Source organism: Cyanistes caeruleus, chromosome 17, assembly GCF_971803275.1.
Source record: "Cyanistes caeruleus chromosome 17, bCyaCae1.hap1.1, whole genome shotgun sequence".
Taxonomy (NCBI): Eukaryota; Metazoa; Chordata; class Aves; order Passeriformes; family Paridae; genus Cyanistes; species Cyanistes caeruleus.
The window spans coordinates 5827246-5845230 of NC_141717.1; the positions used below are offsets into that span (position 1 = coordinate 5827246).

A 17985-nucleotide genomic window follows, 5' to 3' on the forward strand; every position below is an offset into this window, starting at 1 on the left:
AGGAAAACGAGGGTTTTAAAGGTGCGCAAAGCAGCTGTGACTTCCGTCTGCTTGTTGGGACTGTGCCTGGCACAGCGCAGAATCAAGAAATGGTAAATAATGTGTAAAACAGGTAGAAAAGTGATTCCGTGGGTGTGAACTCTCGGGGCAAACCCCTCAGACGTTTCCGCCGGACGCTGGACCCGGGCCCGACCGTGTCACACGGTTCGGCCCTCGGGCCCTTCGCGGCCGCCATCTTCCCCCGGGGCCGCCAAGGGAACCACTTCCCGGGCGGGCTCTGCCCCTCGGCGGAGCCGCGGCGGCCGCTGCCACCTCCCGGTACGGCCGCGGACAGCGCTGCCGGGGCCGCCCGCGGCCGGGAGCGCCTCGCCCGCTCGGGGCGGCCCCGGGGCCGCTGCCGGGGGGGGCGCGGGCGGGGCCGTCTCACGCCAGGGGCGGGGCCGGGGCCGCGCGAGGCAGCGCAGTGCGCACGCGCACCGCGCCGACGCCCCCGGCACGGGGCTGTGACGGCGTAACCAAACCTGCGTTAGCCCCGCCCCCCGGGGTGTCCCGTTTGACGGACACGTGCACAGGCCAATGAGCGCTGGGAATCCCGCACGGACCGGCGGTGCCGGGGAGACGGCGGCCAATCGGGCGCTGCAGGCGGGGCGGGCCGGCTGCGCGTTCCCAGGCGCCTCGGCCGGGTTCTCAGTGCGCTCGGGGCGGTGCCGGCGCTCGGAGTGTTTGGGCCGGCGGAGCGACGGGCGGGCCCGGCATGGGGGTGAGGTAGGGCCGGGCCGGCGCACGGAACTAGCGCGGCCGGCTGTCGGGACCGGGTGTACGCGGCGGTGGGACGCGGAGCCGGGCGGAGGATGGAGGACAAGAAGGAGGAGGGCGAGGCGGAGATCCAGGAGCACGGGCCCGAGCACTGGTTCAGCAAGTGGGAGCGGCAGTGCCTGGCCGAGGCCGAGCAGGAGGAGGCGCTGGCGCCGGAGCTGCAGGACGAGGCTGCAGCGCAGCCCGAGCACAAGCAGCAGAAGCTCTGGCACCTCTTTCAGAATTCGGCCACTGCCGTGGCGCAGCTCTACAAGGGTGAGCACGGCCAGGGGCCTGGGGAGGGCACAGCTGGGCGGCTGCGGCCAAGAGGCCGGTGGAGGCCGAGCGCGGTGGACTCGGGGCCCGGGCAGCGGGGGGTGGGGGCGCCGCGGAGCCGCCGGGGTGGGGAGGTGCCCGCAGCGGTACAAAGGGGCCGAGGCGGCGGGAGGAGTGGCTGCCGGCCCGCGGCCGCCCTCAGAGACGGACGGGAAAACAAAATGGCGAGAGGGAGGGGGAGCCGCGGTCGTGGCCCGGACAGCGCCCGGCGCGGCCTCCGGGGCGTCTCCTGCGCCGGCCCGGCCCCGGCCCGGCCGCACCCCCTCCCCCGGCTGTCGGAGCGCTCGGGCCGGAGCTCGGCCGCGGGGTGTCGGGGCGCTCCGGCGGGGGCCGCGCCGGGAGGGTCCGGGCGGCGGGGGCGAGCCCCGAGTGCCGGGGACGGTGGGGGGGGCCGGGAAGCCCGGCCCTGCCGGCGGCTCTCGACGCCCAGCCCCGGGAAGAGACTCCGACAAAATGGCGAAGCGGGGCACGGCTCATTGTGCGGCGGGGCCGGGGCGGGGGCGGCCGGGCGCTCCCCGCCGCGCTGGGGACACCGCGCCCGCTGCCCCGGCCGGGCCGTTGCCCGCCCGCCCCGCTCGGCCCCGATCCGGAGCTGCCTCCGGAAGGTGGAACAAAATGGCGAAACCTAACATGGCCGTTCGGAGCGGGTGACTCCAAAATAAACAGCGTGTGTCCTTCCCTCCCTGCAGACCGGGTGTGCCAGCAGCCGGGGCTCTCCCTCTGGGTCCCCTTCCAGAACGCCGCCACTGCGGTCACCAACCTCTACAAAGGTAAGGGGCTGCCCCCCCCGCTGCCCCAGCAGCCCTCCCTGCCGAGCTGGGCCCCACTCTGTCTCCTGCCCCGGCTTACTCATAAGTAGGGCCTGTTAATGTCTCTTATTCACCCTGATAAAATCTAACCCGAGACTGCTTCCTGAATCTTGCAGGTTTTCCCTGGGCCACTTTAGCTGACGGTAGCTGAATCTTTTCTGTTGCCTCATGTCAGTGACTCATAAACTTAAAAACTGTTTTACTTTGAGATCCTTGAAAAAGGGTATCTTGAATATGTGTCTGTTTCTTGTGAATTCAAGGAAAGCGTACAAGGGCTTATTAAACAGGACTGAAATTCCCTGCATTGTTTATATTTCACGGTGCATTAGATGTTGGGGTGTCAGTATAATGCCTTCTCTTTTGTGGTAAAGCAAAGTTGGGTTTGGTGTTCGTAAAATTCTGCATAGATGTTATGTGACAGAAAGTTTTATTTTTTTGTGGCAGTGAGGCTTCTTAAGTAAGCCTCCCAGTTTATTTTAAGCACTAGAATGTCATTATAGCTGTGTCCAGTGTGGCTGTAAGAAGGCAGTGTTAGCCAGAACTTTGATAGGAATGTGCTCTGCATATGGCTGTGCTTTAGTGCTGGTTTACTGGGTGTTTCTGAACTCTGCGGTTCTTTGGGTTGTCACAGGAATTCTTGTCTGCAGAAGGATCATTCAGTGGTTTTTACTTTGTTTAAAAGGTTGTGCTAAAATGATGTATATCAGTGAAGGCTGAAATTGGCACATTGTGATTCCTATTGTTACTGCCTTCCATTCCAAGGAAGGGAAGTGCTTTAAAGTTCAAGATATTTGTTTCTGGCCTATAGTTTGATTTTTTTTTTCCTCTTGTTGTTTTTTTTTTCTTGGTCTGTACAGCATGATCTCTACTTCTACCTCTGTACTCCTTCATTTGCCTCCAGTTTTGTCATTTTGGATTTGCTTTAAGCAGTTGAACTTGATGTGTTTGTGGTGGGAGATCAGGTTTCTGACAGGTGTGGACAGATCAAGGAGGAGATGTAGGTGCACAACCCTCACTGCCAGAGTCTTTCCTCCTGCAGAAAGTGCATTTGCATGTTGTGTGTATATGTCAGGTCATGTGAAGGGGCAGACCTCAGAGCAGGAAGGTGCTGGCCTGAGGGAGTGGGTCACTAGAACTTGTCTGGGGACAATAGTCATTTGAGAATGGTGTTAGAATAGCAGCAGGTAGTGTTAATAAATTGTCTGGAATAATTACAGTTTGTCTTTACAAATGACATGGCTCTCCCTTACAGCATCTTTAGTATGAAGACTTAGGCTGTTTATTTCTGGTTAAAATGTTTGATCACTTGTGCTCTAGGCAAAATGAGCCTTTTTGTTGGCAGTGATGTGATTAACTGAAGGGTAGGTGATCAGGGAAACTAGAGTTTGAATTGGAAGCTGACTTCAGTCATGTATAATGTAATACTTCAAAAATCAACACCTGAAACAAATGCTTGCTTCAAACAGATCCTAAAGTGCTAAAGTGCCTAAGTTACTCAGGAATGCCACCTTTGAATTTTCAGTGAACTTGCAAATCAGTAGAAGTTTGGTGATAACATGGTAGTACCAGCTGAACACTGTCATATCTGACAAGTTGGAGTCTCTTACTGTGAACTTGCTTTCTGTAGTGATGAACATGGCTCTTAAAAAAACTCCTGTTTTTCACATTCTCAGTACTGTTTGTTTTGGAGGATTCTGTCAAAACACTGGGGGAATACTTGGTGTGGTGAACTGAACACCACAAACTGCCTTTTGCCTTGTCAGCTGCTTTCTGATCTGATAAATACTTGGATTTTTGAGGCATCATCTTTTTAACAGGAGGAACCCGAGGAATGGTGCATAATGAGAATGCCATAATGTCTTGAATGTCAGCATTTCTTCTGAATATAGAAGTTTAATATCCACACTGATGGTCTTGCGTCCTGAATTTCTGGTGCTGGTAATAGAGACTGCATTCAAGGCACTTCATTGTCTTGCAGATTGGATAAAAGAGTGAAGGCATGGCTTGTAATGTCGGGTTTAGAACTTAAGGCCACTGTGGAAAGTTCTGGGTTCCTGAGCCTACAATTTACCTTGTTTTTATTAAAAAAAAAACAACCCTGAATATTTTCTAATGTTGACTTAGTAATTTCAGAATAAATGCAGCTTGACTGCTTAGGTTTTGCCAGCTTAACTTTGTAAACAAAGTAGTTGTGGCTTTTACCATACAAATCTAATCTACCCGGGGTAATGATGCTTGAAACTTCTCTGGGCTGCATCAGCAGTCAGTGTTTGACCTCATACCTAGTTCACAGTTAGCACTTTGTAAAGCATTCTCGTACACAAAGAAAGCCAGGGTATTGACGTAAAGACGGCCTCCAAGCCTTGGAAGGACACTCCTGGTATTTCAGGAAGTGATTAAAGGAGTATTTTCAGTTTCCAAGTTGGCTCCAGAGTGTTTGGGCAGCTTTTACTGCCAGTGCATTGGAGTCTGGGCTGCTGTGGAGTATAAAATGGCAGGAGGAATAATCTGTTGTGCTGCCATTGCTTGCAGAGGAATTAGCATTTGTAAATGTAGCCTTGAGATTACAAAGTAGTACAGGCAAAATACTCTTAGTGGATCAAAGTAACAGGTTAAGTGTACTTTGTGTACCTGTTGCTCTTATGCCCCAAAAGCTCCAAGATTTAACTCAGCTCAGTTTGAGGTGGTTTTGGTCTGTTGTGTAAGGTTTGAAGTGCTGCTTTTTGGCAGTGTAGATTTCGGTGCTGTCTTTTATGGATTGTGCAGTGGTGCCTTAGAAAATAAGTCCAAGAATAGCATTTAATAGTAGTTCTTTTTGGTTTCTAGTGTGTAACAAAGCTACATTAGATGTGTATGTCACCATTGTCTTGGGATAGCTGTTCTTAAGGAAAGACCTTCATGTTCTGGGCAAATGGCTTTTGTCTTGGGCTTCATTAATCAAGCAGGAATATAAAATGCTGTTTAAATCAGCTTTGCTGCATTGGAAATGATCTATGGAATTCCAGTAAAAATTGGGATGGATATGTTCATGTCTTTTAAGGAGCAAGAACAACGTAACAGTACTTTACATGAAACTGAAATAGGTGTTGTCAGCAAACCTATGAGGAATAAGATGAGCATAATTATGTAGTGAACAGGATTTGTCCCACCTGTTACTGTGGTTTGAAACTTACTCAAACTGGTAGCCAGAAATACACTTCCTGAAGTTTGAAAGCAACTTAATACATGGCATTTAAGTCTTTTGGAGATGCAGTTATAACTGATGTGCACAGGTGACTAGTTACATTAAGACAGAGTGAAATCACATTTTGTAGTAGGATTTATTGTAAGTAGTCTGTACTTACAATATCAACGTTGCTGTGAGATCCTAAATGGGGAAGGAAACTTTCTTAGCCTTTTTAAATGTTGGCTGGTTGAAAGACATTGGGGACACTTGTGTTCTATCTAGTTTTGAAACTTCTGCAATTGAAATTCAATTGAAAATGGAAGAACATGAAAGAAATTTTGAGTTTTCTGGCCATTCCTTACCTGTCAGAATGAAGAAAGGCAATTACTCCTTTCTTATGTTGGGGCTCCCTGCATGAATTGATGCACTTTGTGTGTCTAAGTCTGTTGTCCATTGATTTAAGTATCTTTCTCAGTCTGATGAGTTCTAAGTGTGTTTTTAATGTAAATAAACAGTGATGCAGTGTTGACCTGAAGTTTAGTAAATGCTGTTTAAGTAGTGCTGGAGTTGCTGTTGGCTGTCTGACATGTAGAGGATGGAATGTTTTGGTTAATACTCTCTTCTCTTTGCTGCTGCAGCCACCTTGGTGCTGCCTTATGGTGTAACCTGTAGAAGATGTAAATACTTCTTCTTTCCCATGGTTGACAGGAAGCTACAAGAGTGCTGTGCCTGCTGTACATTGCTGTGTAACACTAAGAGAACTTTTTTCTGTCTTCTTGCAGAGAGTGTGGATGCCCACCAGCGAAGCTTTGATTTAGGAATTCAGATTGGCTATCAGCGTCGGAATAAGGATGTGTTAGCCTGGGTTAAAAAACGCAGAAGAACTATTCGAAGAGAAGACTTGATCAGCTTCCTTTGTGGAAAAGTCCCTCCTCCAAGAAATTCTAGAGCTCCCCCAAGACTGACTGTAGTATCCCCTAACCGAGCTACTTCAACAGAAACTAGCTCATCTGTAGAGACTGATTTGCAACCCTTCCGTGAAGCCATAGCTCTGCATGGTAACAGTCACTTTTTCAATACTACTTGGTTAAAATTGGGTGGGGGTTCTTGAAGCATGTTTGGCATATCATAACATGTCATGTACCTGGTGTTCCAGCTGAAGGTATCCCCTTCGTTCTTTAAGGCAGCTTTTGCATGTATAAGGCTTGTGTTGGCTGTGAAAAATTTGTATAGTTGAGTATTTTGAATGAAGAAAAGGTATTGAATAAAAATGAAATTTGGCTCTGTAGTATTGTACAGCTGTGAACTCAGCAGTTAAGTATCAAGTCTTGGTAGTGTTTTTTGAAGCATGAGGAGACTTTACATTCATGCCAATGCTAAAGGAAAATGGCAGTGCTATAGCAACTAGTTAAATAGTAGGATTTGACTACTAGCAAATTTTTGGGGGACTTAGGGAGGGGGTTTGTTGTCTGAGGCTTCTGTCTCTAGCTCTGTAGTACCTTTGTTAGGTGCTGGATAATGAAGTTCAGCATTCTTCTTAAAGTATCCTGGAAAGGGTGTCTTACTTACACACTTCTGAAATAATTGAGTCCTGTTCAGAACTTTGTTCTAGTTCATTTTCAGATTTACATGTCTTCCAGTGTCATCCTGAATTGCCTTCCTTCCATCACCAGCAATGTTGGTGGTGTATCTCTTTTCAGACATGAATATTCAGTAGTTTATTCTGTACTGGATTATGATTTAGCAAGTGATAGACAAATGTGCTTTAAATTGCTCTTCAGGTGAGATGAGACAGTTCACCTCTGGGTTTTATGCCTTCTAAAATTCAAAAGGGTAGCAGATATCTTGAGGTACGAACCCTAGACCATTCTAAAAGTAAAAATTAAGCTCTCTAGAAGTGTGGCTTAAATGAAATATTTACTGTCTGGATAGTCTCAGTTGGGGGTAGAATTGATGAGTTAATTAGAAGAGTGAATTCCTGAAAATGCAGTTTTGGCTTCTGCTGTGCTGTGGTGGTTTTGCAAGATACACAATCCAGACAGCCTTGATGTGTCGGCCTAAGTCTGGTATTATTTTCTACCCTGTTGCCATTTAAACCAAGCATGCTTCCCCACCCAGTCATGTTGGTTTTGGCAGTTTCCTGTCTCATACTGGAAGGGGGCTAGGGAATTCCTGTGCACCACTGTTGCTTACTCAGTGTAGATAAAATTGGTTTAATGAGAACAGTTGCAGAAGCTGGCTCTAACTGTGATAAGCACCCTCATAAAAATGATTTTCTGAAAATGTAGTTGAATCTGTGGATTTGGATTTAACTGTAAAGGCTCAGTCTCAGGTGAGAAGAAGCTTAGACTCCCTTCAGCACAGTGAGCTTTCTGAGTAAACTCAGAGGCATTTTTATTGGTAATATGGCTCTTTTTGTGTCTGTATATAATTTTCTAGCATCTGCTTTGTACAGAGGTGGTTTATGTAAGTCACTTCTCCATAGCATGAGGATGTGAACAATAATGTATGAAGTTTCCTGTATTTCATAATGTAATATAGGGTCATGAGGAAGTTCTGTCTTCAGTAGTGGCACGGCAGGGGCTCAAAATGTACTTTTCCCCTTCATCAGCTGATTGACAGGATTACATGTCAGTCACCTTCTGGATTAGGTTCTCATATCAGTTTCAATCTGGTCCTTGACACAAATGCTTTTGTACTAATCCTTTAGTGACTAGGCTTGTTTGGGCCTCATAACTGTTTTTAGGTTATTCCCTACAATGTCTGCATTACTCCAGCTTATCCCCCATTTTTTTCTTGAACCTTAAGGAAGTTGTGATTAAGTGATCTCATGAACTCATTTCCTATTTATTGTAGAGCTTCTCAAAACTATGTTTTGATTTTGAAACCTACCACGGATCTTTAGGTGCGTGAACATTGTCCTCATTAGACCTGTGCTTATTGTAGTTTTTGGCACATTGTTTGAAAGTGCTGCTGCTAGGTATCATGAGGGAACATGAAAACCTGATAATGGTGAGTAGCAGTCCAGGCTCGGAGGTTTTGAGGGGAGTTTCCATCTGGCATGTAAAGGAGGGAGGCTGTTTTGTGCTGGTTGACTTCCTGGTGGGAATAGAGTATTTCTTTATTGATCATGTGGATGGGTTGGATTAGATTTGAGGGATAATGCTAAAATTTTGCTGCTTGCAGCAAGATCTCTTTCAGTGAAGCAGGGATAGGTATAAATAGCCTATGGCACCAGGTAAAGCTCAGTGGAAGCAGAGTTGGTGTATGGACTTCTCAGAAATAGATGCTCATATCTGTCTAAAGACCAGAGCATTATAACTTGCTGATCTTCTCCTTTGATGGTGGAAAATACCTCTTTTTTTTTTATCATGTAAGCCCCTAAATGCAGCATAAGCACATCTGGAAATCTTGACAGAAGCAGTGGTAACAAAATAGCTAATAATTTATTATTTCCTGGAACATCAAACACAGTTCTAGGTATTGCCCTAGACTAAAACATTAGAGAATAGCATCCTTTAGGCATCAGTACAGTCTTTAAACTATCTGCTTCATCTGAAAAGAAATATCTTAAAACTGGATTTTTTGTCTTGCATCTTCTGTCTCCAGCCCTGTTACCTCTGACCTGTATTTTATCTCTGCAAGATGGTTGACAGTTTTTTGGACAAAATGTTGATCCAGAATTTAATCTTGTGATTCTGCTTATCAAGTCTTTCTATTACAAGAAAACTGGTCTTGAAAGAGAACAGTAGAGAAGAACTTGTTGTAGTAGCTAAAAGCAAAACTATGACAAAAAATTAGGCATGAGAATATTTAAGATGTTTGTGATCTCCCTTTTAACTCCATGGCAACTATATGCTGTAATTGTTATTGAAATCTTCAGTGTTACTTACTGAGAATGAACTTTGGAACCTGGTTCTTGAGAGAGTAAACTTTGGTAAACAATGTCTTTTCCTTTATTATCAGCTTTTCACTGTTAGCATGCTGATGGGTAACCTTTGAAATAAGCATGGCTGGTGACTTGAACTGTGAATATTTGAAAGAAGTCCAAGCCTTTTAGAAAAGCTGAGTAGTTATCTCAAGGTAATTCATGATGTTTTACTCTGAAGTGCCAGTGCAGTTTTCTGAAACTTTAATGAAACATCAGACTAATGCTTGGTGTTTTAAGATGTGTTAGAAGATACTACCTTTACAGTCCAACATTTCAATTACAGAGTTAGTTTTTTAACTTCCATTAGTCCCTGAAATGTGATTGCAGCTAGGGAAAATATGGACAATACCATCACCTACTCTCTGGATGTGAACTGACATTTCCAGTTCTGTAAGAGATGAGTTTCAAATGACAGAATTACATCAATCTGAGCTAACAGTACAGGATTCTCAAACACTGCCACGTGCTTGGCCACTCTGTGCCTGGCTGTAGCTGGCGTACCAAGTGTGGTGCACGGCCCGTGTCCTTTACTGAGATGTGCTCCGTGTTTCACACACCGTACTCCCAGCATGTGAGAAAATGCTGTGATTTGAGGAGGGGGAAGAAGCAAGCTTGGAAAGGTAATGATGCAATGCATTTGACTTGAGCATTCTTAATCAAAAATTGGGTGAAATTGGGAAGAAAATGAGGGAACAATTCAGTGAGAGAATATTAATTCTTCTTAGCTTTAATGTTGATGTATATCATTCATGTGATTTGGTCTCTTTGGGGTAGGGAGAGCATTTACATGTAGAATTGTGTGGCCTGGCCCTTAAGAGTCTGAATTTCCACTAGGCCTTCATATTTGCTTCTCAGAATATTAAAGTGCAGTTTAAAATGGAAGCACTTAGCAGAGTGGAGCAGCAGCAGTTGGTAAAAGAGAGGATGGGAGAACAGAGTTCAGATTGGTCTGATACAGTTTAATTTAAAGGTTGTGTGTGTATATATAGCTGTGATGGAATTGTGTATTGGTATGTGCTGCTAAAACTTGCTCTTTTGAGTCAGTATTATGAAAGGGTGAATATGACAGAAGAGTGACAAGGATCTCTCTGCATGCCATTTTGTATTTATCTGGGTTATTAACTAATTCCTGCTTTAGTCACACTTATCTAAGCATGAATGTTCCTTTTGATACTTCCTGATTAAAACTTCTAGAAAACAATAGTACTATTACTATACTGAACAGTAGCTACCCAGTATATTATACTGTGTTAGTGACCTGAATAAGTTGTACATAGGCATGATTGTAGTGCAGATGAAACAGTATTTACAGTTTGTTAGGCCAGTGGTGATAAACTTGCTAATTTTGAGTTGATAGTTTTAAGTATTTTGTAATCTGTGAAACATAGTTTCAGTCAAGCATTCTAATATCTTCATAGTTTGGGAGTGTAGTTAGTTATAAATTGGCTAGTATTGATCACAGCTCTTTCTAATAGTACTATAAGGCCTTTAGAATATACCTTTTTGTAAAATCATTGTCTATGAAATGTCATATTATTGATGACTGAAAGATACAGCAGGAATGGGAATCCATTGAAGTACTGTAAAATGTTTGAAATATGCCTTCCACTTCAAAACTTCCCAATTTAAAAAGGGGGTGGTAAGAGCCATGTGTGCTTTCTTGAAAACCTCTAATACTAGAGGAGATGTCCCTGGTAGAAAGGAGTGGGAGACTTCAGAGGTGGATGTTAGATTGCGGGAAAAGCAAAGCCACTTCAGCTGCTGTTTGGATCTCGTCCAGTTGTATGGACAAAACTGGTGTGCCTGTGGTTAGGCCATATTAATCACAATATAGAAATTTGAGGTTGGGAAATGGTGTTTGCTGACGGTCATGTCGTCTTACTGCTTCCTAGTGTCAGTTACTGCTTTAAATGCTTTGGGAAGAGCTCTGAGTCTGCTGAAAGCTTAAACTCAGAGTCATTCACAGTAAATATTTTTTCTCAGATTTCCTCTGTTTTGCCACAGCTTCCCAAGGAAATATGTAACTCCTTTCCTTGTCGACCAAAAGTAGAATTTTTTTTGAGCATTGCAGTTTGTTCTCAGATATGTTGGTTCTGTGAAATGGTATCTTCGTATTTGAATGTATGCCTTGAGTTGGCTTTGACTCTTTCATGTTAGCTCAATTAGCTAATCCTAAACTGTGATCTGAGTGTTTCATTTGTCAATTTTGCTCTCCTGGATGGATGGGCAGTGCTGTGTAGTCTGGTTAACTGCCAGGAGCTGAGGTTGTCACTCAGTCTGTCAGTGTACCCAGCCATGACTCTTGCTGGTACTAAATACCTGTGTGAGATGCAAGATTAACCTGTAGCTCAAAGTCCATGCTGTGATGCAATATCCTTGTGTTCTAATCTGTAGAAATTAATTCAAAGCTACGCTCCTGCCTTAGACATCAAGTTGGATTGAAGATTTTAACTTTAATTAGCTCCTGAAGGTTGTTTGTGTATTTAAATGTACAGTGATTCAGCATTACCTAAATACTTGGAAGTCAGTGACTGCTTTAGGCATTGCTTGTGAACTTTGCAGTCTGGTTCAGAATATGCTGCAGCACATTACAGGTGCATCTTTTAAATGTATTTTAAAGAATGCTTGTTACTCGAAAAGGCTCCACTTAAAAACATAGCTCTTGAGTGGTGCCAAAAAAAGTGTCTTTTCACATCACAGGTCAGTTTTGGTGTTTATTTACAGTAGTGTTTTTTCCCTTTATTTGGGCAGTAGATGTAGTAAAAAGCTGTCATTCAGATAAAACTGAATTGCTGTGTTGCTCATTTGGTATGAGTTGTATAACAGTAAATGACTGAAAAGTGATATAAATTGTTGGCTTTTAAGTATAAGTAATGGCACTGAACTTACGTCGTCACAGCAATTTTGGGGATGTGGGGGGAATTCTCAGCAATAATTTTGGATTTGAAAAAATGTTACCTGTATGCTGTCAGATTTTTTCCAATTTAAATGTACAGGATGAAAATGTTTTTTCTAATGTATGTCATGCCAGCTGAAATTAAACTACTGATGTCTTTGAATTGTGAAGTGATTTGTTACCTGCCCAAATTATGCATGTTAGTAGTTTATCCAAGGTATGGTATCTGAATTGGCTTTTTCTCATAGATTTGTCATCAAGTAGCTGCTTTACTTTCTTCTGTAGATGCATGGGAAATTCCTTTCCTGATTGTTCTGAATTTAGGCTTGACCATAATCCTGAGAATACTGTCACAAACCTCACTTCTGAAGTTACTTTTACACTAAAACTGCTTCTTCTGTTTAAATACCTTCTGCCATTGTGAATGAATGATGATTTTGCTATTAATAAAATCTGCAGGGTGCCTCTTGGAGTTCAGACCATGCTTCTGAGCCCTGTTTGAACTCCACTTAGAGCTGTAAGCAAAAGCCCTAAGAAAAAAACAGCGATTACTGTCTTTGTCTACTGGTTGTTGTGTGATGCCAGCTTTGTGTAAAACTATTTCCTGTGCTGTTAAAAGTTTGAAGCTTTAAATGTTCATTCAGAAATGTTCAATGGGGTGAAGTTGGTTGGCCTGCTCCATCATGACTTGTGTATCAACCTGCCATTGCTGCAGGTGGCTTTTGGACTTCAGTTTCTAACTGAGGTTTCTGGTGACTGATGTTGCAGTTCGAGCAGTTGTCTCATCCCAGAGCCTCTGAAGTTGCCTATTTGGCCTACCAGCAGCTGATGGATTGGATTTTGTTAGGCTTGACTTGTCAGTCAGTGATTTTTGGCTTCTCATTTGGCAGTACATGGAGATGTGAGTTAATGCACACACACAAGAAGATTTATGATGGCTGGACAGAGCTATAGAATACTTGAGACTGAAGAAGAGAGCTCTAAGATTTTGAAGGTTACTGAGAGTGGAATCTTCCTGACAGTTCAATATTTCCTTGTTCTTACTGTTAGAAAATAAGCAGATCTTTCTTCTTTATCTTTCCTAGGGCCAACAGATGCTTCTGTACTCTCCTACTAATACTCAGATTTGAAGAAGTTATGATTGCAAAGATGTTTGTCTTATCGCTGAGCTCCTGTTTATCTCCAAATACAGCCTGATTTGGAAATTGAGAAGAGTAGTTAGACTTTTGTGTATTAGTCCTTACTAAATTTATGTTTTGGAATGTCCCACCTTTGTGAAATTGTACTGTTACAGAAAGCAGAGGATAAATTATATGAAAGTTCATGGTTGTCTTTTTATGGCCTTTTTTCTACAGGAAATAAACTTCAGTTAGAATCAAACACCATTAATATGAATACAAACCAGACATGCATACCTACGGGGGTACCTGTGACACTGATCTGTTAATAACAAATTTTGGGTGATTATCATGTGGTTTTTCTTGCTTGTTCCTTAAGTGCATTTCTGAATTGAATAATACTAATGTGTTGGCTGTTAGTGTTGGCCATGGAATAAAAGCTGCTATGTATAAACTAGCTGTGGTGTACATGTGAGACCTGCTGCCATACTGCAGTTTCCTTCAGGGGGTGAAAGGAGCAGGGTGGTGGTGTTGACACAAGACAAGGTCAGTTCAACTGGAAAGTCTTTGGCAGGGCTGTGTAACTCCTGGTCCAGAGTGAAGACTTTAAATTGGAATTACCTGCTCTTGAGTTATGTCCATGTTTTGAATATCATGTCATGCTTATGGAGTTAATGTTTGCCAGATTGTGCTGTTAGAGCCTGATGCATAAGCTCACTTCTAACATCATAAAATGCAGTTCTGGTAATTACTGGATTATTACACAGACTGAAAGCTGAGAAGGTGTGCTCTGCACTGGAATGGTGCAGTAGGATGAAGTGTCTTTAAGATCTCAGCGGAATTGGCTGAGTGTGATCCTGTGTGGCACACGTGGGAACTGAACTTTCTGTGCTGTCTGACTGAAGCCCTTTTTCTCTCTCTCCCCAGGTCTTAGTGGTGCAATGGCTAGTATAAGTGTTCGCTCGAGTACCCCAGGCTCGCCTACTCACGTGAGCAGTGGCTCCAATGCTAGTCGAAGGAGAAATGGACTCCATGATGTTGATTTGAACACTTTCATATCAGAAGAAATGGCACTCCACTTGGACAATGGTGGAACTAGAAAGCGTACCTCAGCCCAGTGTGGCGATGTCATTACAGACTCACCAACTCATAAACGCAACAGAATGATCTAAACTGCAAAAATTTCAAACCCACCATGCTGCTTGAAAGCCACTTGATCCTCAGAGTACTATTGAAAAGGAAACATGAGGCCATCTTTCCATATTCACTGTTTAAGACAAAGAATTCGATAAATGCCATAAAGGAAATTTTAGATATTACATTAGATGCCTCTTGTAACTACGGCTTTCTTAAACTATATTCTTAGCAGAGGACATCAGATATTGTGTAGTAGTTAGCAAGATCATCATAGGCGAACATGTATCTGTTCCAAGGCTAAAAGTGACCTTACTTGTATTATTAAAGGGAAAGGAAATTTCAGATGTTTATTTGGCTATAGAATTTTTGTTTTTTTGTCCTTTATTTCCTGCTTTGAGTATTTGCTTAAACAGTATTGCCAGTTTGACTGAAATTGTCTTCAACATGACTTGGCATCTTTGTCAAAACTGCAGGCTTCCATTTTTGCAGCACTGTACCATGCACCTAATTTCTGTATAGTAACAGTGTGCAAGTTATAAATATTGGACTGTACCCTTTTTAGTTTTAAAAGCAGTTGATAATTCTGGTGATTGTGTGATAATGTAAAGAGGTGCTATGATGGTCATGCAATTAATATTGAATCAATACAAGGATCTTTATTGGATTCACTTTGTGTGTTCTAGTGCTCTGAAGTAGCAATATTAAACTTTTCCCCAATTAACTTCATAGGCTTTTAAATCAGTTTGAGAAAATATATGTACTTATTGGTATTATCCTTGTGGTAATCATACACAGTGCAGACTGCACCAGTGCTGACCTAAATTTAGAGAAAAATGTCCTGTAATTGGAAAATAGGCTTTTCTGTTCAGTATTAGTGAAGGGTAGGTTTTGTGTACACCCATATCCTATTTTACATTTCTTGTGAAGTAATTGCCCATTGCTGGGGAGGGGTGGGAGGAGAGGGAATGTGGGGAATAGTTGGAAAAGGGGTGTGTTCTAACAAGTAAGACTTCTGGTCACATGTGGAAACTTGGACTAACTTAAACAAGATTCTGTGATGCCATCCCCTTCAGGAGGGAGTGACATGCAGGTTCTGTGAAGTGCTAAGAAAATAATTTAAAACTGGAAGTTGATTATAAAACTCTGGATAAACATGCTGTAAGCATGAATTAAAAAGGATAAATGGCTTTCTTTTTGTGTTTAGCTTACATTCATAGGATTGAACTCTGGCTGCCGTAACTTAAGCGTAGTCTGAAACTGAACTATAGATCAAGACTGATCTGCTGCAAATCTGTTTCTCAATGGGGAAGGACAGATGTCGGTCTCAGAGTGTCCTGACTATTTTTTTACGTAGAGGGAGAAAGTCTTTGGTGGAGAGCTCTGGCTTTAGGGCCTCTAAATCTCTGCCTCAGAAAGGGATAACAGAGGAAGAATAAGAAAATGGAGAGCTCCAACCCTGCACGTTGGGAAAGGGGTATTTAGAGAGGTGGTATGCATGCTTTAACTGGAAGCATAGGCTGATCCTGGGATTGAATATAGCTGTGCTAGATTCCCAGTACTAAAAATTGTGGTTTCTGGTGAAGTTAAGGCACCTTGAGCTCCATGTTAATACACAGCTCTTAAAGACTTTTGCTTACGTGCTTGTAGGGTCAGATCTCTTTTGTATTATCTTTGCTGTTTGAAGCAGACTTCACTGTAGGTTTGCCCTTTTGACCCTGGTGCCCTCTCATTGATGTCTGTAGTCAAGGCAGGACAGCAATGCTGTGTGAGATACTCGAGGCTCTCTACTTGAGCATGATTTCCTTGCCTTGTGGTGCTTCCATCACATTTCTTTACACTGAAGAGCCCTTGAAGATGTCAGCAGTTGCACAGTACTGTAGTGAGAGGCTCTATAATTCATGGACAGCTGCCAGAACTGTCCAAAGCAAAGTGGTAAGAACTGCTCCAACCCCCACCTGTGTTACATAGCTGAACTTGCACATCACTTGAAGACTCAGTATACATTAATTTCAGTTACTGCTATTAACTACAATTCATAAAGTTTAGTTTATGTAAGATGTTAATACTGCATAAAGCTAGTTTTCATTTGGAGACTGCATTTTCAGCAAAGATTTTGAAGATGGTATCTGAATATGTGTTAGTATTTATTTGACTGTTGGCAGAGGGATTTTTCTGTTCTAAAAGAAAGGTGGAGTCTGAACAGAAAGGACAGGTGTGAGAACCATTCTTCAGCTCTTCTGTTTATTTTTTTAACTTGCTTGTACAAGTAAGATGCTTATGCTCTGCAATTTCTAACACACTTTATTCTTGATGTGGTAAAGGTGACATTGTACTGCTATAAGTTCTGCACACGGGGACTGAACTGTAGCGGTGCTGCTGGTCTGGCCCAAATACAGAGCCTGTTCAAATTACTGCTCCCCTTTCTTACAGTGAAATAAATCTTGTTAATGCTCTGAAGCATTAATTCAGTCTATTACCATCTAAAACTAAATTTTTCTGGCTTTTTATTTAATTTGTGCCATCTTTCTTTGAAAGAAAGCAGACTTTGATATTAAACTGGTTGCATTAATGTTTTTTTTGCTTGTACCTTAAATATTTGGCAACTTTTGATTGTTTTTCATTTAGCCCCAACTGTTGTTTGCTCTTTGACCTCTGCCAGAATGATCAAAAATGCATGTATTCACCTGATAAACACAGGAGAACAGGTTAAAAAAAAAAAATAAAATAAAAAAAGTCCAGTACCTGTTGCTTTGAAGACTATTTCTTGTGGCAGTGTAGAAAACTGATGTTCTGGAAATAGCTTTCAGCTATTATCCAAACTGTAGCTCCTGGAGCCAGAAGTGAGTTGATTTTCAGTAAGGAACATTGACTGGAGAACTGTTTAGTTTGGTAAAAATGGTGCTTACTTTTGCTTTCTCCTCTGACTCGTGCAGTTGCCCGGTCTCTTCTCCATGTACATCCAATCTAACCTGAATGTGCGGCAGTTACATAAAGTACATCCTGCACTGAAGCTACTGAGCTTGGCTTGCTTATTAATGAAGTAAGTTTTAAATGTTCAATTTAAATCTATATTACAATAAAGTAATGCAAAAATGATTTTGGTTGAAATTGAAGTCCTGCAGTTAAACTTACTTTCAAATGTGGTTTACCCAGCTGGAGTAATAGAAACTCTAAGTCATAATAAACCTAATAAAAAAAAAAATACAACTAATCAGGCTGCTTTGTAGTTCTTTTAAGTTTCTAAATAATACAGTCCATGGGTAATCCCAGACAAGATGTGATTAGTGTGAGCTGACAGGCTGCCTTGGTTGTGTGGATCAGGACTTTGCTTGAATGCACTTTGGTGGTAGCTGTTTTACACACAGGTTTTTGTTTTGTCTCCTTTGGACTAATGATGGTACAAAAAAATTGGAGTGTACTACATTTGTACAAGATGTTCTGCAGACTTCAACATCACTAATACTTAAAAGAAGCATCTTAAAGAGATTTAAGTGGCATAGTTTAGGAAGTTAAGTGGTGACTTCAACATGAGAGCTTTCCAGTCTTTTGCAACAGACTCTTTGGACTTAAGTGAAATCAGGTGCTTTAATTAGCAGTATTTCCTGCTTCATGTGGGTGTCCCTAAACCTGCAAACTATTTTCTACTTGCTTTATCAGCAGGTTTTAGAATTCCATTATGAAGGAAAGCTTTATTTCATAGGAGCTTTCAAGTTTAAAACGTATCTTTTTAATTAATGTCAGCATTTTTTCACTTACTTAGCCACTGAAATGTTCCAACAGGAATTTAGAAAGATTCT

The 17985-nt window shown here is 42.7% G+C and overlaps 1 protein-coding gene across 1 annotated transcript; it reads left to right on the forward strand.

Annotated features, from left to right (window-relative positions):
* The first annotated feature begins 480 nt into the window (after window positions 1-480).
* Window positions 481-17399, forward strand: HAPSTR1 (HUWE1 associated protein modifying stress responses). Its single transcript, XM_086853767.1, has 4 exons — window positions 481-1071; window positions 1821-1901; window positions 5889-6164; window positions 13979-17399. The coding sequence occupies exons 1-4, from the start codon at window positions 852-854 to the stop codon at window positions 14221-14223; spliced, it is 822 nt and encodes a 273-aa protein (XP_086709893.1). The 5' UTR covers window positions 481-851; the 3' UTR covers window positions 14224-17399.
* Window positions 17400-17985: the final 586 nt, after the last annotated feature.

Excerpts from the sequence above, each read along its gene's own strand:
- HAPSTR1 (XM_086853767.1), top strand. The coding sequence starts at position 852 with ATGGAGGACAAGAAGGAGGAGGGCGAGGCGGAGATCCAGGAGCACGGG. Across the intron at positions 1,902-5,888 it reads GGTCACCAACCTCTACAAAG|AGAGTGTGGATGCCCACCAG; the intron begins GTAAGGGGCTGC and ends GTCTTCTTGCAG. Across the intron at positions 6,165-13,978 it reads TGAAGCCATAGCTCTGCATG|GTCTTAGTGGTGCAATGGCT; the intron begins GTAACAGTCACT and ends CTCTCTCCCCAG.